We start from the raw sequence: 27261 nt of genomic DNA, 5'->3' as shown, positions 1-27261 counted from the left end.
GGCTGGGTGTTTATACATACTCCAGTTAGAGACACACCTCGGAGTGGACCTGCTGGGCCACGGGATGCTACATTTCAGGAGTGACTGCCAAACCCCTTTTCAAAGTAGTTGTTCTAATTTCCATTCCCATCAGCAGAATATGGAAAGTAAAAATACTCATGTGTTAAATGACAGGGCAGATTCTGTAACAGGAAATACTATGTAAAGTCCTCTAACTAGAAAACTTTTATCTGAATTAATTTTGTAAATGTTTAGATCTTTCAATATTTAAAAGGAAGTTATCAAAATGAGGATTTTCAGTATTTAACACAAATCTTAAAAAAAAAAAGAGTAATTGCTTCTCTTTCGTGCCCTTAAGGAAAAAGAAAAGTTGTCAGATTATATGAGAAGAGGAATAAAAGCCTTACATTTCAAGATGATTTATCATGATACAAAGTCTAAGGTCACGAATGAAATGAAATTAATAACGTCTGCCAAACCACTGGTAATCACTGATGGTCAGACTAATGGTCAAATGATATGGCTCCTCCAGAGCCAAGGCTGGCAGCCTGATTTACAGGGCAGGAATAGAATGTTATGGTTTGGGTTAAAAAAAAAAAAGGAAAAATGTAAAATGGCTAAGATCGAAATATTCATGGGTTGGATGGAATCTTTCATAAAGAATTCTCTCAGAATTCTCTCAGTCTTAATTTGTCCTTGAAAATCTCAAAATAACAAGAACCAAGCATGCATATATATATATATATATACATATATATATATATATATATATATACACATATATGTATATATGTGTATATATATATACACATATATGTATATATACACACATATATATATACATATATATGTATATATATACACGTGCTATTATAGAATTGAATATTGATGAAATTCTGTCTGGTTTATGTGGATGTCAAGAAAGGTTCACATTTAAGTTTCTACATGGGACTATACTGATTAACCAGAGAGAAGTTACATGCCCCTAAAATGACTTTAAAATTGTAAAATTTATATCTTATGATAAAGGAGCTACATGGAAACTGGTGTGCAAATGGATATATTAAACAAAATTGCCTAGATCTGTCAACTCTACAACACTGTAATGTATAGAATAAGGAGTAAAAATATTCATTTACATAAAACACGTAAGGTTTCCATATTCATTTGCTTAATGCTTTTTCTTCCTAAGGAAAACTCTGGGGAAAGGCATTCATTTGAAGAGAACAACTCATGTCAGCAAAAAAGGATATGCCCACATATCTTCAATCTCTTTGCATGTACAAATGAAATTTAGGCATTTTATAAAAGGCCACAGAAGTGGTTCTGATGGCAGGGTGGCCATAGAAAATGTTCTTCCTATAGAGTTAGATTTGAAAACTAAGAGAGTTTATTTTGTCTCTGTTCTGGGCATTGTTGTAAGCACATTACAAATATTAACTCATTAATCCTCATGCCAGTCCTGTGAGGGTCCAGTAATTACCCTATTTCACAAAGGAAGCAACTGAAGCACAGAACATATTTTAAAGACAGTTAAATGTTTGCCCTAACAAACCTCAGTAAATCCCATGTACCTCTCTCAAAGCATATTTAACTTTAACAGATTTAAAGGATTCATGACATTATCTTGCTTCTACACACCAAGATCAATTCTTAAGGGACCCTATGGACAGATGGCTCTGGCTTTATGTGCCCAATTTTTTATTCAGAATGTTTGGCGGGGGGAACAAGGGCTTTCGAGAATCTAAAGATTACATAGGTGTAGCAAGTGCGCAGAAAGACTAATTTTTTTTAAAGAAGAAAATGTAGGGATTCAGTCTCGTGATTATTTTGTTCAGCTGTATGGAATCCATTTTCTTAGATCTGCATAGTAGGTTTAAAACTCCTCAACATCAAGTCTGACTCCTCCCAACTTGGAGTAAACAAAATATCCATTTACATTCATTTAAAAAACCAAGGCTCTGGAAGTGGTGCGGTCCAGTTAGAAGGGCTTACGTCTGCAGAGTCTTCCCTGCAGCAGCCAAATATAAACTCTGCCTCTAAAACCCTGTGCTGTGCCAGTTTAAAATCCTGGCTTCTTCATGACACCTGTGTCATCAATGGAGCATACACGAAATATGAAAAACATCAACCACTTTCACCTGCCATTTTTTCATTAGAAATTTTGAAACTCACATGCAGTTTTGCGAAAGGGGGTTAAATGGGAATTTTCCACAACTCGGTCATCAAGTAAAGCAGAGTGGTGGGTGCAGCTGCTTCCCTGTAACTAAAGCCAGACTCCTAGACTTAACAACCTGCTCTCAAGGTTAAGTGCGATGTCCAGGTGACGGGTCGGTCACTTTTTACCCACTAGCATACTTGACTCATCCGAGGATAGCCTCTCAGAAGCAGGTTCGGGCTTACAGACTATACTTTTGGGAAGGTAACTCTTGACCATGAAAAATCCCAGAGAGCCAAGAGGCACAAAGCTATCCTCTTGAAACCTCCCCAAGCCCAGCAACAGGGAAATGGCAGGCAAACAGAATCAAACTTGTTGTAGGAGGCTGGGGGCAGATCCAAGGACACCACAAGAAATCATCTCAGACAATGTTGCACGTGTGTGTATCACACGTGTATTTGAAACCCACTTCCATCTCTTCTGTATATTGCCCTTGATGAGAATCAGCTGCAGGGTTGGAGTATCAGCAAGGACAGAAGTACATTATTTGAAGGTTGGATGGTACCAACACATCTTAATGTAATCAAATCAGAGTTTTTAGGTATGTGTGGGCAGAATGGAAGGGGAGCCATCAGTCTCACACCTACAGGCTATAGGGGTCTCCCTGAGGAAGACCCATTTCAGGCTGTCACCTGAAGCAAAGATGGGGGTGATTTCCTAGAGGCCACAGCATCAGAGCAGTCAACTCTGGTGAGAACCATCCACAAACCAGACCACTTTCCGTCCTATCTGGGCCTTGACTCCATCTGTCTAGGTTGGTGGACCCCATTAAATATTTTATTTCAATCACCCTGGAAACATTTAAAAAAGAGGAGGAGGAGGAGGAGGAGGAGGAGGAGGAGAAGGAGAAGAAGGCTTATTCACGCCTGTGGAATCCTCAGCTCTCCTTGGCTGCAGGGGCAGAAGTGCATCGCCCCAACCCCTTCCTCACACACCTGCCACATTCTGTGTGAGCACATCAAACCCTCAGTCCTGCGTGATGAATCACCCTGCCCAAGAATCTACGGAACAAAGTTCACATTACCCAGAGAGCTGCACGAGAGGTCCTCTGAGGTCGGGATGCAAGACCAAACAAAATTAATGTGCCTGCCACATGCATCACCTTGTCATCTGCTTCCGGTTCTCTAATCCCGAAACATCCAGACTGTGCATACCAAGAACATTCATCTTCCACACGGATCAAAACTGTTCATGTACAAAGAGCTCTCAACCTTCCCTACCTCCAAGGAAATCATTAACCTACAAGTCATTTCTACAAGTCAAACAGCCCTGGGACCCCCGACAGCTGCTCAAATCAAGTCTCTAAGGACCTAGAAGTTTTAATAATTCTGTCATAAATAATTCTTCACACATCATAAAAACAAAATTTGATTTGATCGAAGAATAAAGAATACATTGTTAACTTTCCACGTATGTACAAACTTGTTTAAATCATGTAAACGATATTACACTTATAACTGCACTAAACTGATTCATAATTAGTTCAAGGGAACTGTTTCAAAAAAAAAAAGAATTGAAAAAATGAAATGCACTCAAAAATATAAGGTATATACTGTATTTAATATTACCATGGGATTCCTTCTCATTTTAATTTCAGAACATATAATGAATATTTCAAGGCAGGTATTCCTATACATTTCACTCAGGACAGAAGGAGACTCAGAGATACCGTGTGAGGGACTAGAGGTCATAGAGCTCAAGGCAGGGCTGAGCTGAGAGAAGTACATATCACACTTCTGTTTTCCTCTGATTGATATTATTTTCAATATTTCAACATGATAAACCTCCTAATTCTCTCAACTACTTTACCGTAAAGATTTCAACCACAGGTTATTTTATGCTATGGATCCCCTAATTTTCTCTAATACGTCACAAAGGTTTGCCTCATAGAGCATGTCAGTATTATCACTGGATTGGTTCATTTCAGGAAGTTGGGCAACCAGGATAATTCATGTTTTGTTCATTTACCCTTCTGCTGTCTAGGGAGAAAAGTTTTAGTTATAAATAAGAGAAACCTATGTGATTTACGCATAAGAATTAAAAAGAATGGGGACAGTGTCCTTACCTTTTAGAAATTCAGACATTAGGCTCAGTTCTGTGGGTCCATAGTGTCCACACTGATTATTCAAGAGGGACAGCAAAATACACATTAATCGTAGGAACATTAGGAGTGATTCTTAAGTAAAAACAAGGAAAATATATTACGGTGGTTTGTGGACCAGTAGGATATGAAATGGCAAGACTTTGATTCATCAAACAAGAACCAAATGAGTATTAGGTGCCACAAAAGAATTCTGCACATATGATTTCATTTCATTCTTACACCTGCCTTCTGAGCTTTTCTCTACCCATTATTGATGATGAAGCAGGGGATCACGGAAGGGCCTTGTTGAAATCAGACACAGTTACGTGACAAAGCTGAGGTCTGAAGCCATACACATCTTATTCCAAAATAGAGTACCGATATTCGGGAATCTGAAAAATGTCAGCATTCCCATCCCTCCTCAAAAGTCAACATTTTGAGCTCTTTGTACTATTCTTGTAACATGAAAATGCAAAATTATTTCAAAAAAAAAAAAAAAAAAGAAAAAGAAAAAAGTTAACCTGTTATTCACCATTGCCTCTAGCAGGAAATAGTTTTCACTAAGGAGCAAGGAAGTAATGAAGACAGGGTACCATCAAAGGCCAGGCGCCCACTGTGACAGGTTTGGGGCAGGGGTGGGGGGGTGGGGGATAGGTAAAGGGGTGAGTACTGTGTGGTAATGATCCAGACATCAGTATGAATACTGGTTCCTTCTTTCTTTCAGTCTACAAATCCCGACTCAGTATCTCCCCTGTGCTGGGGACTGGCAATGTGAGGTGACTCGGTAAGGGGCCTGTCCTCCAGGACTCAGTCTGGAAGGGGAGACAGAGATCGGAACCAGCAATACAGTATTGTATTCTGAAGGCCTCTACACAGCTCTGTGTGAGCACTGGAGACTGACCCCCTGGAGAGGTGAGGGGACACTTCCTGGAGGAAGTGACACTTGTGCTTGGGTCTCAAAGAATGAGGAGTTTTTCTGGTAGGTCATCCAGGCAGAACGTTATTTCCAAAGGCACAGAGGTCAGAGAGATCACGGTGTCCCGGCAATTCTCTGTGGCCACAGCCTGAGATGCAAGGTGGAAATGGGGACAACAGTGAAAGGATGAGGGAGAGGTGGATGGGGACCGTGACTCTGGGTGTGCCACGTGTGGCCCACATTCTGTGCTCTGTGGGGAGCCAAAGGTATTTAGGCAGAGGAGTGACAAGGGCCAGGATTAGATCACTTGTGTGGTTTTATGGAAGATGGATTGGAGAAAACCAGACAGGTGGCAAGGAGGCCAGCTGTTATAACTCTACTTGGGAGGCACTCTGGCAGCTCAAAGGCCCTTGGTGACACTCTAATCTAGTTCTCCATTTGTAAGTGACAAACTGAGGCCTGGAAAGGTTAAGAGATTTGCACAAAGCTACCCAACTGGCAAGAGCTGGGACCAGAGTGAAGCTCTCCTGTGACGGCTGCAGGATCCCTTCCATCTTCCTGGACTGCCAAAGAAAATGAAGCACTCCAAACTCTGGGCTCCTAGGAGTGGCTTCAAGTTTATCCACTTGAAAATAACAACAGGAAAGTTAGAAAACAATAGTCAGTGAAAGAGTGAAGACGTGGTTTCACATTGGTTTTGGATGCCTGCTGTTTTATGTACTAGACAACTACCAAAAGCAACACAGCTACTATCTAAAGTGACCAGAGTAATCAAATCCTGGCAGTCCACACACGCTGAAATTCAGAGACATGAATAAATTCCTTTTTGTGCAGACTGGATCAATTCTTTCCTAAGAGCAGAGAGAGGGTCACTGCTTTCACTGTGTTGTCTAAAGAGAAAGTCAGTTGGCAAGAAAGTGTTTCATCCAGAAAACAACTATTCACACAGTTTTCTCCCTAAGATTCCCCACCAAAAGCAATCTAGGACGATGCCAAAGTCACTGAACTGAGATTCCAAGCCTAATGCCCTACGCCTGCCATTTGAGAGCAGGGAAGAAAGTTTATTCTGTTTTCCAGAAAACTCAAATCTTTGAGTGAAGCACAAATTCTTAAGATCTGAAAAACCACACAGCCCCTCTACAGCCCTGTCATAATTTCACCCTAAAGAGAGTGATCTATCTACATGGAGAATTTATTTTCAGGGTAGAAGCAGATTTTCTGACACCTGCATATCTCCTCCAAAGCCCTTGAGACTTCATATCTGAGCACGAAGTAAGTGGTGTGTCAGCAGGATCTCGGGGCTGCCATCCTTCTCACGACGTGATTCAGACTGAGCCCCTGTTTAAATGAAAGTGAGTAGCAGGCCAAGGAAGGTATCTGCGTTCTTCAACACCACCTTTCATTTTTGTATATACCAAACCATTAAAGGAAACAGAGCGTGCCGTGTCTTCTGCTGGTCACAGATGGGAGAAAACCAGACACAGTAATCAATTCATGGAGGTGGAGTGTGTCGTCGCACACAGAGCCAGGAGGTGTGATCCAGAAGGTGTGTATATGTGGGGGAGAGTTACTGCCATATGTCGTTTGATTGCTGTGGGCCTGTTCCCATGTCAATACCAACATGTTCCTCCAAAACAGCTCCGACGCCGTCCCCGACACTGCAGCGCTCTGCCAAACCTACATGACTCTTACCAGGTACTGAAGTCGCTGGCGTTCAGTCTCGGGGGTGAATTCTGAAGACATGGGGATGATTTCTCCATTTCTGATGATTATGGCCCTGAAACGGTGAAAACGCATTGTCAGCAGCCAATCTCACAGGTGCCCCGATTCTGTGTTAACTCCACAGCTGGTTCAAAACACACATGAAATGCCCAGAGGATACTTTCTCCTCCAACCTGCATGGCCAAGTTCATGGTTACCAACTCTGGATGCCTCACCCCATCGTAGGTTTCTGCCCTTTAAGAACATCCCACCCTAGGGAGCGTACATGTCGTTTTCCTGCTTGCTGGAACTGTGCCTTAACGCCCAGCAGCAAGCATACCACTTGGCACTTTATAGAAGCTCGATGAATAAAGGGAAGAATACATGAGGCATGAAACCGAGGCTCGTGCTAGACTGGGGCTCCCCACCAGAACCTTCTGTGGTCATGTGTGCATCTGTGCAATCACATGTGCATAGTGAGCAAGTGAATCGTGATCAGTGCAGCCAAGACACAGGGTTTTTTATCTTATTTAATTTTAATTCATTTAGCTCTACGTTTAAGCCTTCACAAGTGGCCAGTGTTCACCGTAGTCGACAGTACACCTCCAGATCCTTGCTCCCCAAAGGTTCTGTGGGTCAGGAGCCCTGGCCTCACCCGGGAGCTCATTAGAAATGCGCTCTCAGGTGCCACCCTGGACGTACTATATCAGAATCTACATGATAATAACATTCCCTTGGTGATTCCTGGGCTCAGCAAAATCGGAGAATGCCTGACTGAGGCTCCTGAGTTTCTAGGGTAACATCCTGAGTACAGAAAAACCACTCTCACCTCATCTTAAAGCTCAGGAAATTCACACATTCCCCAAAATGTGCTACTGCCGACTCAAGGATTTCTGAAAGAACAGAGTTCCCTAAAGCAGATGTCTAAAGGAGAGGCTGCAGAATCAATAACCGTGGAGCAGCCTTTCTGAGGCCTATTCCTGATGGAGCCCCCTGTTCTTAGACCTTCTTGTTCCCAAGTGGTTCCTGACAGCCACTTTCCAGCTATCGAGCGGTTGCGGTGGAAGGTTGCCATTTCTAAGACAAATGGAAGTGGCTTGGGGAATTGCATTCTATCCAAACCCAGATGCTCCCTGGTACCAGAGAGCCAGAGACCTGAGACCTGACTCACTTCTCTGTGAAGACCCACAAACGGGAATTGACGAGCTCAGCTCTGAGAGATGCCTCGTTGATTCTAGGGGAGGCTGTCTTCTTTGTGCCAAGAAGCCCCTGGCATCCCTCCCTCCCACTGCAGAGGCAGTCCCTGACTTAGGAACAATTCCTATAAATGGCTGCAGCTGTCACGACCCCTCCCCTGGTCCCGCACCACCTGTGCCCAGTTGCTGCTGTCATAGAAACTGGTGGGGAGGGACAGGCAAGGGAGGCGATGACAACACAAATCTTGGGGTCTTTAAAGAGTCTTCAGTCTAGGACAAAAACAGCAGAAGCTGTGAGAAAATGGAAACATCTAGGGGAACCGACTTTGCAAAAAGAATGCCTCCTGCTTTAATATTTGTATCATTTCTTTTATCATGCCACTGAAAATAGGACAAATTAAAGATTCCTTCTTATAAACCCAGAGCCACTTGTAAAATGCAATCGCAGCCCTGCCTCCCAAGAAAGCTGATGTCCACCATTCACAAATCAGTGTGAGTTAATTCAAATGGTCTTTGTCCTAATTAGCCGAGAATAACTACAATAAGGGAGTAGGGAGGGGTTTTGATACAGGATGGAGAAACTTGAAAGGAAGGTCTAGGTTAGACACTGATCTTAAGGTAGCAAGAAGGGCCCTGAGAACCTAGGGGACAAAAGCCATTATGTAATAAATTTCAAAGGCAACCTTCCGTTTCAAAATTTTGCTTAAAGCTAGTCTTAACGCTGTTTCTTCCCTTTTTCCACATGGCCCCGGAATTCCAGCTCCCAGGCTCAAACTAGGAAAGGTGGATATCCAGGAGGGAAGTAAAAGACGATGAGTAAAAGGAAGAAGGTGGGGAAGATAGAGATCGGAGTGTCAGGCACCCGGGAGGAGGAGGGGTGGGTGTCATTCAGCGTGGGCCTCCAGGGAGGAGCCAACATGCCCAATCGGGCTATGGAAGATTCTCCTCCAGGACCTACGTGTCAGGAAGTCAGTTTGTCCACTCTTCTATTCCAAATGCTTGGCACTGTGGCTGTCACCTAGCAAGAACCCAACGAATATTTGTTGAATAAAAGAACAGATGAGACAATTTAGGAAAAGCTTTTTCTTGAATTTGAGGCAAGGAGAGAGTAGACTGAGAAACAACCGAGGTTCACTTATGCAAGTGAAGTGGGGTCGACTTCACAGAGCCGAAAGGGGCCTTCACCTAACAATGCACCTGCTCCCTCCGCTATCCTTTCTTCTCTTCCTGCCCAGAGCGAGGCCATCCATCACTTCCCTCCTCATACTCTTCCCTATGTCAGTTATTCTCACTGTAGTCCTAACCTTTCTCTCCACTGGCTCTCTGCCCTTAGTTCAAAACCATGACCAAAGTAATTTGTGTTTAAAATCATACAAAACAATACCAAAACCAAACAAATGACACTTTCCTAATCCAAAAACCACCTTCGAAGTCTATTATCTTTACTTTCCTTCTAAGCCAAGATTTATAAATAATAATCTACATTCAGGGTCTCTACTTCCTCACCCCCCATTGATCCCTCAGAGATGAATTCATTCTTGCCCCTCTCTACCCAGTTGCTTTCACAAGTCACCAAATGGCCTGTTTGTTGCTACATCCACTGGGCATGACCTCATTCCCAGTCTCCCTGGCAGCATCTGACAGGCTCTCCCAACCCTGGTTTCTAGGATACTCGTTCTCTGGGTTTCCCTCCTACCTCCCAGGACACTCCCTCTCAGACTTCCCTAAGCCTCCTTTGGTATTGTGGGCTACCATTTTGTCTCTACCACCTCTCCCTGGGCAATGTTATTTCCCAATTCCTTAACCCCTAAGATTAGGTTGAGAGGTCTCTCTTACATGCTCCCTTAGCCTGGTAATTCTCCTAATATAGAACCATCACATTTTGTCCTTGGTGACTTCATTGTCTGCCTTCCATGCTAGCCAGTGAGCTCCTAGGGCAAGAACTGTGTTTGTGTTGCTCAACCCTGCAGCCCCACTGCTGTACACAGGGCCAGACTATTACACAAAGCAGGACTGGCTACATAATTTCCAGGGTCCAGCACAAAATAAAAATGCAGGTTCTACACAATGGGATTTATAGATGATGTAATACAGAATTGTACACCTGAAATCTATGTAATTTTACTAACAATTGTCACCCCAATAAATTTAATACAATTTAAAAAAAAATGCAGGTTCTCTTATCAATGTGAATTTTAAGATGCTGACCGCTGAGCATTAAACCAAATGTGGGGCGCTTCTGAGACTGCGGCTGCGCGACTACACAGGTCACACACCTGTGGAGCTGGCTCTGACTGTGTGCCCTTAATATTTCCTGTATGCATAAATGGCTTCAACAGCTACATAGGATAATGATTCCAAATAGCCTTTCTAGCCCACCCATCTCTGCTGTGCTCCAGCCTAGAAACAGCCACCTGCCAACAGATATCTCCACTTGGAAATTCAACGGCATCTCAGACTTACATAGCATGTTTCAAACTTAAAGATCCTATTCCTACACCCCAAAATCTGTCTTTCCAACATTCCCTATTTCAGAGGACAACACTGCTTTACTTTTCGCCCAGTCACCCATCCCAGACCGGGCAGCCATTTCAGACTTCTCACATCTCTCCCAATAGGCACCAAGTCCTGTCGGTTTTACCTTCTCAATAGCATGCGAATCTGTCCCTTTCCTTGATTCCTACTGACGGCTTTGGTCCAGGTCCCCATGAGAACGTGTCTACATGACGCAGGAGCTCTCCCCCGCTCTCCCTGCTCCCAGTTCCACCCTCCTCTGGGTATGAGCCACATGGTCACCAAGCTGATTTTGAAGCATTACTCTCATCATGTCATATCCCCTATCTAAAGCCCCTTGCTAGCTTCCCAGAATTTCCAGTTTCTTTCATTAGCTGGCTTTTGTCTATATTTCTGGCTTTCGCCTCACTCTTGCTACTCCATACACTTCTACCTCTCCCTTCTTCTGGCCAACCTATTCCTCTCTGAGCATTCGACCAGGAGAAGCCTTCCTGGTTTACCTTCGAAGCCCTTCTCTGTGACCCACCCCATGGGGTCGTATCACCAGCTATACCGCAGCCCCTACCAGTGCTCACTGCGATGGCTGGCTTCCACGGCTGGCTTCAACTCCCCAAGGATCTGTTCTGGACAGAGCTAAGTCATGGTCTCTGAATCTCCAGAGCTGAGAGCCTGATCTGTGGCAGACACACAATAACTGCTGATGGTTAAGTGACTAAATGATTGAAGAGTGAGCTTGACTTGGGCAGATAAACATAGGTATCCAGAGTGAAGCGCCAAAAAGAACTTTTCTTAGTAACATTACTATCTGTAATTGTCTAACTCTATAGTCTGAGCCCTCAAAAATCCATAATGCCTTTTCATTGGTTTTACAAAAAAATAATGGACGTCAAAAGATATTGTTCTGGCTGAGTAACCACTGAAAAATGACTCGAAAGATAGAAAACTAGGCAGGGCCCTTGACCTTAGTGGGCAGGAGACCGAGAAGGCAGCAAAGGCAGCAGCCACCACTATGTTTCCTCTGTTTCTCGGTTTCAAATTCACATACAGCAACGTATCAGCATTCAATTCCAACATTCACTCCTGGGGTGACCCTAGCTAATTATTTTCTTAAGTAGATCATTATATCCAAATCCATCTGCGTACAGAACATTCTTTACTTCTGTAGGAACTACCAAGTTCTTCCTTTATGAGACATCCACGGATCGAAGAAGACAGCATGGCTGGCTGCCAAACATTCAAGCCCCTAAATCATGATGCCTCTCCTATGTGATTCCTGGCTTCCTTTTGATCTGTCTCTTTCATCCTCTGATCTTGGGGTCAATTTGTCAGAGTGCTAGTCCCCAATCTGGAGCAGGGCAGTGAGAGGGAAGGGGTTTCCAAGGGAACAGAGTACATGTGAAGGCTGACAAATCTTGTACTAAACAACCAATAAAGCAGTGACATGCCTTTAACCCTACATTCTATCATCATAGGGTCCTCGCGTGCATCGTCGTATCATCTACTTCATTATTTTATGAAATGTTTTTCCTATGGACAATTTAAAAAAAGAAAAGAAAGCAAGCAAGCTGTGGCAGCCATGAGAATCAAGGAGAATTAGACCCTGCGCTGACCTTTCTTTTAGGGCCTCAGGACTGAACCTGTGGCTATGACTCTGGTCAGAAATTGGATGACATTCTGTTACCTACGCAGAGTTCGGCCAGAGATTAAGAGAGGAAGTTACTAGCAGTTGTTGGGGCAATATAATCAATTGGCAACCCCTCCCACCTGGCATTCCTTACCATACAGAGGAGGTGGTTCCTAAGCGTATGCCCCAAAGTGAAAGCTAGCCTTTCAGTCACAGAGACAGTAACTGAAATGTACATGCTTTAATGTCTTGTCCAGTGTAATAGACGGGGCATTATTTTTTAATATGGTGAATGATGAGGTTTAATGTGTTCTTATGAGTCAACTGCAAGGATGGGAGAAGAGGAGGTATAACAAACATTTAAACAGTTTTTTAAATCTTCTCTCTGCTTCCCTCCAAATATTCGCCTCAGGAGAAGATAAAGGCAATTTATTCCTAACTGATGAGAATTTTGAGTTCAGAAAACGGTTCCTAGAAAATCCTGATACTTATATCCTCCAATGTCACAATCTGGAGTCAAAAGACCTACATTTTGTTCCCCATAATGTTCCCCAAAATGTTAACTGCTCAAGAGAAAAAGAAAGGAGGAAGGTTCCATAGTATCTACCCTTTCTGCATATTGGAAGGTCAGACAGTTTACCCAGGAGGTTATAACGGGAGTCCCAAAGCACTAAGAGACAAAGACTGTGGGGCAATGGCTCATTGTCAATTCCTTTCCCAGCTCAGAAAGCCCATGACATTGGAGGGATTCACGGCCATATGCACAATCAGTGGTAGCGAAGCCGTGTAGTGTTGTGGGAGTGACAGCGGCCTGGGAATCAAAATTTGTAGGTGCCAGGCCCCACTCTACGTAAATCTTTAGCTCTGGGCCTTGGTGTCCTTGCCTATAAAAGGAAGGGGTAGGACCGGACCATTTCTCAGGCACCTTTCTGGTCTAAATTCAAATGATTCTGAAAATAAGCCTGACGTACATGGGGTAGGGAAATACTACAGTTACTACTTTTCTTCTCAGGAGGTGGCAATCACCACAATTTAGATTCTAATAAATGTAAAGCAATACAGAGGTGCTAGGATGGGAGAAGTCACCCTTGGTGCATCTCATAAATCATGAAGGACAAGGAGCCCATTATCAAGCAAGCCCCTCAATGTAATTTCACTGTTGTCACCGGTCCCCTTGGAACACAGAGCTGCAAACAAAAGCCATCTCTGACACTGTTAAAGAGTATTCATGGGATGCCCTGATTCCATTACACACTTTCTCAGCTGAAAGTGATTTGAAACGCAACATTAAACTGCACATTTCCAGAATGGAGGAGAAAATCTGGTACAAGGTGACAAAGAGAAACCATTCAGAAAACCCTTTTTGACAGAGAGTATGTCAATTCTAAAGTATAGGGAGGAGGCATCCCTTTTGTCAAAAAGCATCATATGAATTCCGTTTGGATAGAGCAGAAGCGTCTGTCTCCTTCAAAGGTATTGGAAAAGGAAGCAGGGCAGCTGATGGAGCAAGGTGGGGTTGCCACCGTGAGAGGACAGCCAGGCTGTCGATGCTAATTAGACGTGTCAAAAAATAGCTGAAGGGAAAAAATAATCCCACGAGCCTGGAATTAGTTTGGGTGTGTTTCTTCTAGTCATTCCACTTTCAGAATGGATACTAAAGAAAAAGTTTGCAAATACGATGATTCATTCAACAGGACCTCAAATACGCAATTAAGTTTCTCAGCAAAAATAATCACACACACACAAAAAAATGGATGGGGAAAAAAGTCCCATCTTTAAGTAGCAGCAAAAACAAATGACCACTTGCAGAGCAATAACTGAGTCAGATATTCCTTGTTTTCCTCACAACCAACCGAGACTGTATTCACACCACCCAGAATAATTTCTCAATGTCATAACTCAGCCACTTTCTACAAACACCTTGGTACACCAGCAACATTCCTGAGACCCAATGTAACACTACAATATTTTCCAGACCAGGTAAAAGCCTAAAAACCTCACGGTCATTAAAGAAAACTTTTTGAGGGGATTATCTCTAAACAACAAAACAAAACAAAACAGACAGGGGAGCCATCTATAAATGAACAGTGGAGTTGTTTGTTCTATTAGCTTCTAAAAATATAATCCACGTTCCATAAAATTCACCCTTTTAAACTGTATGATTCAGTGGTTTTTACTATATTCACAAGTTTTTTCAACCATCACACTGTCTAGTTCCAGAACATTTTCATCACCTCTAAAAGACACCCCGTGCCCATTAGCAGTCACTTTCCATCCCCCGCTCCCCTCGAGCCCCTGGCCACCACTAATCTACTTTCTGTCTCTATGGATTTGCCTGTTATGGACATTTCATATAAATGAGATCATGTAATATGTGGCCTTTTGAGCCTGGTTTCTTCCACTTAACATAATGTTTTCAAGGTTCCTCCTGGCTGTAGTCTATACATCAGTACTTCTTCATTCCTTTTTACGGCTGAATGGATGTTCCACTGTATGGATGTACCACGTTCTGATTGTTCAATCATCAGCGGATGAACATTTGGGTTGTTTCCACTCTTTGGCTATTGTGAACCACACTGCCTTAAACATTCATGTACAAGTTTTTGGGTGAATATACGTTTTTGATTCTCTTGGCTACCTAGGAGCAGGACTGCTAAGTCACATGGTAACTACTTAACATTTTGAGGAACTGCCCATCGGTGTTGCAAAGCGGCTTCACCATTTTACAGTCTCAACTGGTGGGTTTCAAAACTTTTAAAGGACCACACAGATTCAATTTATTCCTGAAAAATCCCACAGTGGTTTCTTCTTTTTCACAGTTTTAGAAGCACTTTGCAGGAAAAGTTTTGCCTGTATGCCTCAATTTCAGTGCACCCACACTGCGTACTTCATGGTTCACTTCCCATTTGGGTCCAAGGGCATATACTGCTTTCTTCTCAAGTGCAGGGTCAGTACCTCTAATCCACGGCAATACACAGTCCCCCAGCACAAAGGTACACAAACACTTCTCAAGCCCCAAAGCGAGCATATTTTTCTCCCCGTAGCCTCGCCAGGCTGGGTGAGGCCATCAAGGCGTCTTTTTTTCCCTACTGTAGTCATCTTTGGAACAGGATGGATCTTTCCTTCTCCCCCCCCCCCTTTTTTTTTTATAGAACTGATGACTACAAGAGCTCACTGTTTCTGGGCCACGGCAGGTAAGACACTCAGAATCTGGGAAGCAATCTATTTACTAATGCTCTGCATTGGTCACGCCACGTTAGACTTGTGTCCATTTCTGACCCTGTCACTTTAAAAAGGCAATGCAATGGAGGAAGTGAACAGAATCCTACGAAGAGAAATAAAAACAATTCAAAGGGTGAAAAATAGACGCTCTGAAGGAGGTTAAAGCAATTTTGATATTTTAGCCTGAAGGAAAGAATGAGGAATGATTGGATCACATTCTCCTTCACGCAATTTGAAATGGTTTTATTCAAAGAATGGTGGGCGACTAGTTCTTCATGCTCAGAATAAAACAAACAAGAGGAAATGCTATTTAAATCGAATCAGTAAGATTCTATGGTTGGAAATGGGAAAAGAATTTCCTGATCTTCCCATTATACATTGACCGAAGCCTGCGGGTCTCCACCCCTGGGATTCTTCAAAAGGACACGAGAGAGCTTTGTCTGTATTCGCCTGCCAAGAGTCTTGAGGCAGTCTTCACTGTTGTTTCTTTATGATGCTATAAATCAGGACTACATCTGCTGCATGAGAACAAAGCCAGCTCCGTGAACAATTCGTTCTAGACTGTAAAATGTATTGAGAAGGTTTTGCAACCTATTTACTGTGTCAGTAAATAGGGCACACTCCTTGCCACCGCCCCTGTTCAAAATAAGTTTGCATGACTTCACCTGGCTGGGCAGGTGGGCTTACTTGTGGTTCTCGGTTATGTTACAGGCTGGATGCCTCACCTGGAAGGTCTTTCTGGCTCTACCTGCTGATGGTGACCCCATGTCAGTTCCTCACACAACAAAGGCTTGGGGAGCCCATCCCTCATCCACGGAACATAACCGTCCGCTGAGTTTTGGGAGCCAGATGATGGTAGTGGAGTCATCAGGGCTTGGAATCCAAAGTCTAGATCAAGCTATAAACTAGCTATGTTGAGAAAATCAGCTACTCTGGGACTCAATGTGCCCCGTTTGAAAAGTGAGACAATACCACTTTCTTCAGATTAAATGAGCTTATGTGAAAAAGGACTTTAAATATAGTTTATTTAGTGATGCTGATGGAATTATTAAAGAAACTCACATTTCCAAAAGTCAAACTAGTATAGCCAATTACTTGAAACTGTTATTTTGTACAGTAACTGTCCACAATTGTTATCCTAAGGAACTATATGAATGAAAAAACAAATTGTACTTAGTGACCTCATCTAGGCTTTAATAATAAAATGGTACGCTGATTTCCCATTGTCATTTCCACTCATGTGTTTAGATAACCCCAGAATTCCACAGAAAAGAAGGGATACTGACTGGTTAGTATTGGAGCATTTATTCTTTTCTCAAACACTAGTCTTGAAACCCCACCCCATTCATTAATATTAATGTCATAATCACAATATTTTCCCAAGCATATCTGTAATTTAAGATTTTATTTTCACACACAGATATAGGAATGATTCCCATGCCAAATCCCCTTTCCCTGCAAAAATTCTACTTAACCCATAATATACCTGAAACTATTGCAACAGTCCAAAGGAAAAATGAGAGTCTGGCCTATGTCTATGGGAGCAGACAGAAGAGTCTTAGAGATAAAATACATTAAAAATTTTTATTCTAGGTGCGGCCGGATGGCTCAGTTGGTTAGAGCGCAAGCTCTGAACAGCAGGGTTGCCAGTTCAATTCCCACATGGGCCAGTGAACTGCGCCCTCCACAACTAGATTGAAGACAATGAGCTGCCACTGAGCCGCGGAGGGGCAGCTGGATGGCTCAGGTGGTTACAGCGCAAGCTCTTAACAACAAGGTTGCTGGTTCAATTCCCACATGGGATGGTGGGCTGTGCCCCCTGCAACTAAGATTGAAAATGGTGACTGGACTTGGAGCTGAGCTGCACCCTCCACAACGAGATTGAAGGACAACAACTTGGAGCTGATGGGCTGTCCCCCAATATTCCCCAATAAAAATAAATTTAAAAAAGGAACATCTTTTTATTCTGTGTACTTATTATATGTATGTAATTTTTAAATAGGAGTATAGTCTCCCAAGTAAAAGAGATGAAAAGGTCTGGGAATCTGCTGAGGTTCCCAGCTTGGTCAATGGAGATTGGTGGTGCTACTAACAAAAGGAGAAGCAAGAAGAGAAGCCAGTCTGGAGGAGTTGATGTTGCATTTTGATTTGGGCATGGTGAATTCCAGGCGTGTGCCTGACACCCAGGTAGAAGGGCTAGTGAGAACGCCAACGGAAATGTGAGTGTGGTGCTATTGGATGGGGTCAGTGCTGAAAATAACAGACTTGAGAAGAGTTATATTTATATGGTAGTTAAAACTATGGAATTGAAACAAGTGTTCCAGGGAATGGATATAGAAAAGGTTGAGATAAATATTAACTGAGAACATAGAAAGATGGGTCCATGCTCTCATTTACCTTGTGAACTCTCATCACAGAATAAATCAGTGAGTTGAAGGTGACCTCTACCATGTTTTCCATGAGCACTTCTGAGTGATCATAGGAAATCACCAACAAAACGCATGCTCAAAAGAATCTGGGCAACACTTTTTTCTGTCACAGGACTTTTCTGATCTTTAATATACTAATATGTACTGTTGTTTTCCAAGACTAGATATTTGTGCAATCATTCCCAAACCTGACTAGGGGAGGACGATCTCTTAACATCTCTTCCTTTTACCAAGTGTGGGTCAGCGTCAAGATGGGTGCACTTGACTGAGCTATAGCCTAGAGGGACAGTGGGTTTCTACTCCCAAAAGCTTTATTGAGGTGAAAAATCAGGGCTGCTCTATCTTGGGAAAAGTTCATATCTCTCTCTCTCTCTCTCTCTCTCTCTCTCTCTCTCTGATTCCATTGTCTTTTCCGAGAGGCATTTCATTCACAAAGCTGCAGAGGTAAAGGGGGCTGCAATTGGGGGAGGGGATGCCAGGAAGAAAGCTCGGCTCTTCCTCCCTTTCTTGCCATATTTTTGGCTTTCTCCATCCTGGCTCTCCTCTTAAGTAGTTGACCAGGCAAGAGCTCAGGGAGTGCTCCTGCTACTCTGACTTCAACTGATTCTGATTGGAAGCTCGGGGGCTTTCTTGCTCTGGTTCTCATGTTATTTTTGTATTTCTGCTTCCTTCACCAGCAAGAGTAGGAGAAAGGAGGCAAATAGGCTGTCCTGGTCCTAAGCTCTGGATCTGATTCTAGCTTAAAGAAAAGAAGACTCCGACGTACGCCTGCCTGTCTCAGAAAGGGACTGCACTGGCATTTAAGGCCAAAATTGGTTACTTATAAAATGTGTTCCTCTGCCTCACCCTCTGTCCATATATTTCTCTGTTTAACTTTTTGGGACTGGTAGGCAGAGTCCAGAAGAGGACTTTAGAATTAAAGTTTCCATGTCTCGGCTCTGCACGCAGCTCCTTATTCCTTCCTGGGCTCTCCATCCTTTTTTTTTTTTTTTTTTTTTTGGTCCAAGTAAAATAAATACCACAAGCAGAGTATCTATTTGGATTTAAGAAAACAGAACAAAACAAAACAAACTTTAATAAGCTATAATAAGTAAAAATACGCAAGCTAAACATGGTTGAAATGTCCACAAAATTAAAGAGTTTCAGTCCATCAGACAGTCATTGTGATTCGGCTCTGTGGCACGGCTGTCGGGAAAGTCAGAGTGGGCTTAACAATGCTCCCTTGCTTAAGAGGTGCAAGTCTGTTTCTATAAATTCTGAAAAGGAAGATGATGGAGAGTGGGGAGGCAGGATTCTGGAGGGGGATGGGGGCGTCTCCACCGGGAAGCCTGATAACACACATTCTACTTCATAGCTCAGTTCTGTGAAGTAGCGAAGGAGTGGTCATTATTCCCTGTGAGGTGACAAAACTGAGTCCAAAGGAATTAAGGACTTGTCCTTTGAGACACAATTTATAAAAGGCAGTGCCTCTACTCAAGTCAGGTGGTTCCAGCCCTGAGCCTACGAGCCGGCCAGGATACTCACAGAAGGCCTCTCACCACCACCAGTGCCAACCCCACCTCCTCCACCATCATTACCCTGCATCTTAGAGAGATTTCCTTGGTTTTTAAAGTCCAAATAGGTACTCTGCATTTGGCCATCAACTCTACACCACCCGGTCAAGTCAGCTGAGTGGTATCGTGTGAAGAGCGAAATTTCACAAGAACAGGTCCACAGCCAGAGACCCGGATGATGAGGGCTCACACCAGCTCTCTGAAGAACATGGAAAGGAAACCAGGATGTGCATTGTGCAGAAGAGATGATTTGGGGAGGATCACAATAGATACCTTTTAAAATCTGAAGGACTGTCAAGTGGCAGAACGAGTGATCACCTCTGGGTGGTAGGAACATGCCTTTCTTGTCTTTATCTTATTTATTTGTATTTTTTTAACTGTACACAAGTAACATAGACTGCTTATGTAATAGTAAAAAAGTTTTATTTTCTTTTTTTTTTTCCATAAATGTTTCATGAAGTAAACACGTGCATGTACATACTAGGGGTGCCAAAAAATGTATACACATGACTTATATTCTTCCTTTGTTATCAGTATATATGGAGTATTACAATTTTAATACAGATTTTCCTTTCTTAAAATGTGTATACACTTTTTGGCACCCTCTGTATACAAAATAAACTCCTCATAAACAAGGAGGAATTTCAAGCCACGGAGTACTAAGACACTGCTGAGCTGGTGACAACGGGAACATGGTGATGAGAAGGTGAAGAGTATTTACTGAGAACTATAAGGAAAACCTAATAGTGGGGATGGGAGGCAAGAGGGCAATTGAATCTTGGAGAAGCTAACTGACAGAGCTAGGGAAGAGATGATGGCACACAAAAGGCTAAAAACATGTGGAACCATCTCTGCCAGGAACTGCAGTGACGAGAGGGAGACAGAAACCAGGATTTCCAGCCACAAACCAGTTGGACCTAGTTAAACTGATTGGAGAGGTAGCTGTGATGTCAAGAAGGAAAAAAAATCTTCTTCCAGAGCACAAGGAACACTCGATGCCATGATAGGTTCAGTTAGAAAATGAGGTCAGGGAACCAGAAAAAGCAACCCCACAGGTGAGGCCCAGAAGGGAGAGACCTGTGGCCGAGGCGGAGCCAATGGGCACAGTTTGGTTCTTTAAGTAGGCTGGCAACTGAGTCATTCCAACTGCCCGTGTGACGTGTCTCAACTCTCAGCCATATGGCCTGTTAGCCCCACTCTCCCTCATGCTCTGGTAAGGTTCGGTTATGAATCTGAATTATCTGAATATGGATAGAACAGGACAAGAAAAGAGGAAGAACATCAGCAACAAAATCAGGAGAGTGATTTTTGATAGATAAACTACTTCCCGTTTTTGCTGGGATTAGCACTGTCCAATGGAGAAACTTCCATGAGACAGTAGAAACGACATTTCCGTTTCAACATAAGAATGGAAGGGAAATATTTATATGACGGGCTAGTACATATGACAAAATAAAAATCTTCAGATGAATTAAAAAATAAAATCTTAAGCTCTAGTCAAACTACTAAAGAGTTTAACTTCATCCTCAAACTGCAAAATAAAAATAAACCAGTTCACCCTTCTATAGCTCACTGGAATGAAGAAAAAAAAAAAAAATAATGGAGAGGTAGATTCACTGGAAGAAAAGCACACTCTAATAAATCCACCAAAAATGTGTCAGCAGAGACACATTATCTTCAAATGTTCCTCTGAGGGCAAGGTTCAAGTTGTAAGCTTGTTCTTACAATCACCCTGAAGAGGCGCTTCCGACCGTAACACCACTCCACAAAACACTCAGGAGAAACACAATTCATCAAATCCCATGTTTCTGTGTCCCAATTTCTATGGACCTATTCAAGGTTACATTTCAAATGTTTAGTATCCGTCAGCAAGTCACACACTCCAGAGAACAAGAGGCTCTTAGAGCACAACCAGCCTGTTCCCACTGGCTGGTCCCATTCACAACCACCTCTCAAAGGAGAAAGGCAGATGGAGGCTTTCCACACGCAAACCTTCACATCCTCATCCTGGTGCAATTTAGGAGTGAGGCTGAGAAGCAATTAGGGAGAGCATTAATCCAGACATTTGTTGTAATTTGAAACATGAGTTTGCTGTTCAAAAGGCTAAACTGGGGTGCTTGAAGCAAAGTGCTTAAAACTGCCCCCAGAATGCTGAAGTCATGTATCCTAATTACAATCACATTCCTTCAATCACAGATGAAAAAGTTAACACTTTCTCGAGTTTGTCTGGGATCACTTAGCGTCTTTCATTGTAGATGTGAAATCTCTTTCATGAGAATCAACATCTTCATTTGGTTTCCACATGAATAATTCTTGGAAGCTACAAAGTCTTTGAAGGGCATCTATTTTTGCCTTGAGGTCTGGTGGCGTCAGAGTTCATATGAACCTCACAGCTGAAAACTATCTGAGCGTGATTCATCCATGCCTATATAGCGTTTCACCAAAGGGAGGCCCCTGCATGTGTGGGGTTTCTGCATTTATGCAACTTACATGTTTATTTGTAGTTAAAATTGTTTTCACCGATTTTTGAAGTCCAAGGAATTTCAAGCAGATCTACGATGCATATTCATCGGAGGGTGAATGTAGAAGTCACTGGGACAGTCAACCCAAAAAACTCGGCATCTTGACCGAATCTTGGCAGTGGGACATAGTTAGCTTTGCTGAAGGTACAAACTGTGTATCTTTCTGCCAAAGAACTGTAGTCTTTCTCCCCCCACTGGCTACATTTTATTTATACCTTTACACTGTGGAGAAAAGAAAGGGATCTGGCCCAAGAGAGGTTTCACACCATAGTCAGGAACTATCTAACAGCTAAGTGGATTTCTCTTCGTCATGAAATGCTGTGGTGGCAGGGCCACTTCCCAGAATGACTGAGAAAAAAAGAAAAATGACTTTTCCTATAAAAGGTGATAAAAGAGTAGTTCTGAAGAGGAAATACTGAGTCTCAGGTTAAAGATTATGTTCTATCCACGTGCCAGTTAGATTCTGCTGTACAAAAATCTTAACTGTTACTAAGGCATGGTCCCTGTCAAGAGTTGATCACTGAATCCAGGTAAACACAGGCAGAATGAGATCTGACTCCAGATCGCCTGCTTCACATGTGACAGACTGCTTTTGAGCCGTGTCTAATTGTTTACAACTCGACAAAGCATTTAAACGTATATCAATTATTATAACCTCTTGTGAGTCCTCAGCCATTTCTTCCTCAGCTCCTCCTTCCTCGGGGGATAATTAGAGAGAACATTTGTCAAATACAGAAAGGTGAAATCACTAATGTGACTCCAAAACTCATTTTAGATTAAACATCAACTAGAGGTGCATAATGCAGAAATGTGGAAAATGACAATTCTTCACAGAAATTTTTGAGCTGGAAATCGTGTTAGTTCAATCGTTTCATTTTAGGGATGAAGAAACCAAGACCGAGGGAAGTCAGCGGTTTGGCCAGACTGAAACCCATGTCTTCACTCCCACCTCGGGGATTCTTGCTTCAGTACGCTCTGCGTCCTCCTGCTCACGGCAGAACTATTACTTCCCACCTAAATGCCTGGTTGTTTTTGAACATTCAAAGACACCCACTGATGCATTCTGTGACCCTCTAACAGAGGTCAGGATTCTTCCCAGTCCTGGAAGCTTGCCTTAATCCAGCTGCCCTTTTTGCCTGCACTGGGTTCCTGCCCTCCTGTCAGTGCTGACCACCCTCTTTCTTTTCTCCTTTGTAAAATCCAATAATACTAAAAATGTTGAACTCTGGTGCATTTCCCTCCAGACAATTACCAGGGACAAAAATAGTGAAATGAGAACAAATGGGAGTGACCCAGAAGAAAAGAGAGAGTGTGCACCCAGAGAGATCACTTACTCTGGAGCCGGTATGTTGAGAGGTAGTGTCTGGGGACAGCAAAGTCCCCTGGCTTATGTCCTACATTGCCAAGAGGGGAACATATGCACTGGAAATCTAGGTATGCCCTAAATTAGGGAGAGGCAATCATGGCTGCAAACGCTAGACACAGCCAAACCACCAATCTGAGGCAAATCGGTCTCAACTGTTGGGTAATAGCTATCCGGAACAAAAACACTCTGTGCATATGGAGGGCTGAGCCTCCAAAGGAACTTGAAATTTTTCATCATAAAAAACTGGCTAAAATTAAACCCATGTGACCTTGAGTGCAATGGGAACTCCACTAACACCACACTTTTACTGATCAAATGAGAACTTCCAAGACCTTTCTTCCTCGCCCTTGTTTTCTTTCTTTTGGCAAATGTTCCCTGAGTGCCCACTTTGTGCCAGGCACTGGGTTCCGGCAGGGCACCCAAGAGACCAGTGTCTGCTGCATAGAGCACTCAGCCTTGGGAGGAGCTGTGATTGTGTGGGAGGTCCTGGGACCCTTCAGACAGCGAGGCCCGGAGGGGACCATCAGGCCTGAAGGACTGGCAGCGGGGTGCCATGTGGGAAGCCAGGGAGAGAGCAGTTCAGTCAGAAGCAAGAGCACGTACAAAGACTCCCTGGTGGGAGCACACTCGGCATGTGCGAAGAGCTGGACAAACGGTCAGTGAGGAAAATGAGACAGGCATGGGAGGGGGGAAGGGTGCTAGAGAGGTGGGCAGAGGCCATGCAGACGACCCGGCAGGTGTCCAAAGACTTCAGATTCGATGGACAATAAGTTCTGAAGGGCTCTGAGCAGAGGTTGGATCTTTTACAAAGATGAGTCTCATTGTGTGTGGAAAGTGGACTGGTGCAGGACGGACGGAGCTGAAAGAGGGAAGAGTGTCGCCAAAGTTTAAGTGAGAGATGTGCCAGCCCTGACCGAAGGAGGGGCAGTGGAACTAATGAGAAGTGATGTACGCCCGATGGAATCTGGAGTCAGAACCGACAGGACACTGGTTTCACTGGAGTGGGAGTTGGGGAGTGGGAGAGGGGGAGGGCATGTTTATTAGGTGCCTCTATGTGCCAGGGCCTGTGAGGAGTATGTCTCCACAATTAGCCATCGTCTTCATATTCCAGGTCCCTGTACATTCATCACTTAATGTTCTCCCTAGACTATGTCCACCTACTGGCCTGGGCTCATTGAAAGAATATTATAAAGCCCACACTGGTAGCAATGTTATCATGGTCTTTCCAAACAACAATCTTCTTTATAAACAATTTTTTGAAGTGCCTTAGCAGAGGTGAGCCTGCTTCTGAAAGAGCTTTGAGGGGATACAAAAATAAGATTTGATTTCTGCCACAAATGAGCTCTAGCCTATTAGGGGAGAGAGGGAAAGACGCTCAGTTATGCCTCAGTGTGAAAAGTGAAGCCCCTGCACCCTCAGTGCCTGGCACACAGAAGGGCACCAGTGGGCAGGCAAGGGACCCGCACTGTTAGCAATGTTATCACAGTCTTTTCAAATCACAATCTTATTTATAAACAATTTTCTGAAATTGTTTATATAGGGGAGATGAGAGGACCTCAGAGGAAAAGGGATAGTCGAGTCTTCTGGAATACATCCTGGGGGGTTACTTGACAAAGAGGGACACAGTGACATGCTATCATGGCAAGGGGCAGAGGACAGGTTAGTTCTGGGAGGTGTAAGTATGTGGTCTGGTATTGCCAGGGCTTGGGGCGCGAGGGTAAGAAGTGACAGGAAGAGAAGGTAGAGAGAGAGGCTGACAAAGAAGGTTAAAGAGTCTGGACTTGATCCTAAAGATGAGAAGGCACCACAGGACTTTAAACCGGGAAGGGACATGACCGCCAGCATTTTAGCAGCCTTGGGGACCAACTGAACGGGGACCAGTGAAGCAGCATCCCTGTAAGGAGAGCACATGAGTCTCCTATGCGGAGACTACAAAACATGCCTCCACATGTTTTGACGGGAATTGGTGGTAGATATGGAGGGGAGAAGGGAAAGCAGAGAGCAGTCACCATAAAGTATCCTAGGGTTCTTGTTTACATACTGGGGTGCTTAGCAGCATCTTAACACAAAATTGGGAACACAGGGAAAAGGGCACCATTTGGGAAAAGAAAACTCCTTTAGTTTTGGATATTTTAAGCGTAACGAGGTTTGTGAAACATCTTACTCAGACCTTACCATGCTCCAGAAAGGATTTAAAGGGGGATCTCACAAATATACACAAGCTAAAATAACAAATATATGTGGAAAACAAAACTAGGGACGATCAGAGGAAGCTAGGAATTCAGTTAATACAAAAACACATGTGCTGTAAGGCTCTTCCCTGTCCTACAAGCAGTCACAGGCCTCCTGACAGGCTTCTCTGAGTCAACCGTGAGCAGTTGATGCATCTCAGGGTCCAAAAGGAAAAAACAACAACCCCTTCCCCCTAACCCGCCGCCTTTCCCTGAAGTGCACATAAGAGAAATGTCCTCTGTGGTTCTTAGGAAGGAGGACACTATGTGATGAAACAATCAAGGGCTTCAGTAGGACCTCTGCAGTACAGACAGCAACGCATTTCCCAGAGCTGTTTCTTGTAACCTTCTCCAAGGGAGGCTCATGGCATAAGAAAGCTATACGGAAAACCATTTCAGGGGTGCTCACAAGTGTGATGGTCAGCCTTCATCCAGGGACAGATTTGGAAATTTCTGTGTTAGGACTGGTAATCCTCCCTATGTGCTGTTCTCTCAGCAGAATCTTTCAAAACACTAAAAGGTATGCAAGTTCACGGTTGCCCTGTCTGACAAATATCTGGAGAGCAGGTAACCTATATCCTGGGAGAATCTTCGATGTGAAGGGAACTGGCTAGAGGATAAAAGAACAAAGGCACAGAGAGGTTGGGTACTTTGTTCAAGGTCACACAGCACTGTGATAAGTGGCAGAGCCAAGACTAGAACCCAGCTAGGCTGACTCCAGAATCTGTGCTATTAACTACTACGTAATCTGTCCTACTACACGTGTTCTTAGTTCTTTTACATACGAGGCCTTTGCTACAAGATTTCATCTAAACAAAGGGTCTGAAATGAAAAGCGCATAGCGCAGTGCAGCCATTTCTTAGATGACCTATTAACCTTGAGAACTAGAGCAGCCCATTTGGAAGAGGGACCATATGTCCTTGAAATACTGGTGGCAATTATGGCAATGACTTGCCAGTTCAGATTCACAAAGAAAATGACTGAGAGAGGAGGGTAAAAACTATACATAAACTGACACAGAAGAGAACCAAAACTTTTCGTTCCGGGAGCTGGGAGGGAGGGAGAGCAAGCAGAGAGATGAATCTGTGTGAAAATTAATTGCATGAGTCCAATTTTTGCAGGCAGGCCTAGTGGCCCATGGTTGGGAATGAGTTTCCACTCTGCAACTTCAAAAGCCTCTTCATTGCCTGGAATGCAGCTGGGAGAGAAAAACAAGGGTCCAAGAGCTGGGTGGCCAAGCCTGCTACAGAAGGTCAGACAGGCTCTGCGAGTGAACTGAACGCTTCTTGTGCCCCCGAGCTCCGTGGGAAGCATGACCTTGACTTCACAGCTAAGTCTTGCAAGAAAAAGAAAACATCTTATTTGTTTGTCGAATGCCTGAGAGCTCGGAGGCTTTTTAAAAGGCTCTGCTGAAAAAGGACTTTTTCTGTGCTACTTAGAGATAACAATTGCTTGCCAAAACACTAGGTAAAAAACAAAAATATCACAAAACTTGAGAGTTGGAAAGATTAGAGGCTGCCTAGGGTGCCCCTAAAGTATAATTGTAAACTATATGGAGCCCCACCCGCACCCCAGCCCCACCCCCACTCTTACACAGTGTGTTGGCCTGAATTCAGCACGCTGTCCAGATCCAATCTGGTAAGAATATAGTTCTCAAGTCCAGAGCTAATATTTGGCAGCACTATT

General features: G+C 43.5%; 1 protein-coding gene across 1 annotated transcript in view; it reads right to left on the bottom strand.

Annotated features, from left to right (window-relative positions):
• PPM1H (protein phosphatase, Mg2+/Mn2+ dependent 1H) overlaps positions 1 to 27261 on the bottom strand; it is a 236017-nt gene that overhangs the window by 75134 nt on the left and 133622 nt on the right. The window contains exon 5 of the mRNA XM_019732426.2: positions 6910 to 6994. Coding sequence (XP_019587985.1) covers positions 6910 to 6994 — 85 coding nt within the window. The remainder of the gene's footprint in view (positions 1 to 6909; positions 6995 to 27261) is intronic.

The sequence above is a fragment of the Rhinolophus sinicus genome, linkage group LG02 (assembly GCF_036562045.2).
Source record: "Rhinolophus sinicus isolate RSC01 linkage group LG02, ASM3656204v1, whole genome shotgun sequence".
In the NCBI taxonomy this organism is placed as follows: Eukaryota; Metazoa; Chordata; class Mammalia; order Chiroptera; family Rhinolophidae; genus Rhinolophus; species Rhinolophus sinicus.
The sequence above is the reverse complement of the archived record's forward strand: the minus strand, read 5'-3'. Positions and strand labels throughout refer to the sequence as shown.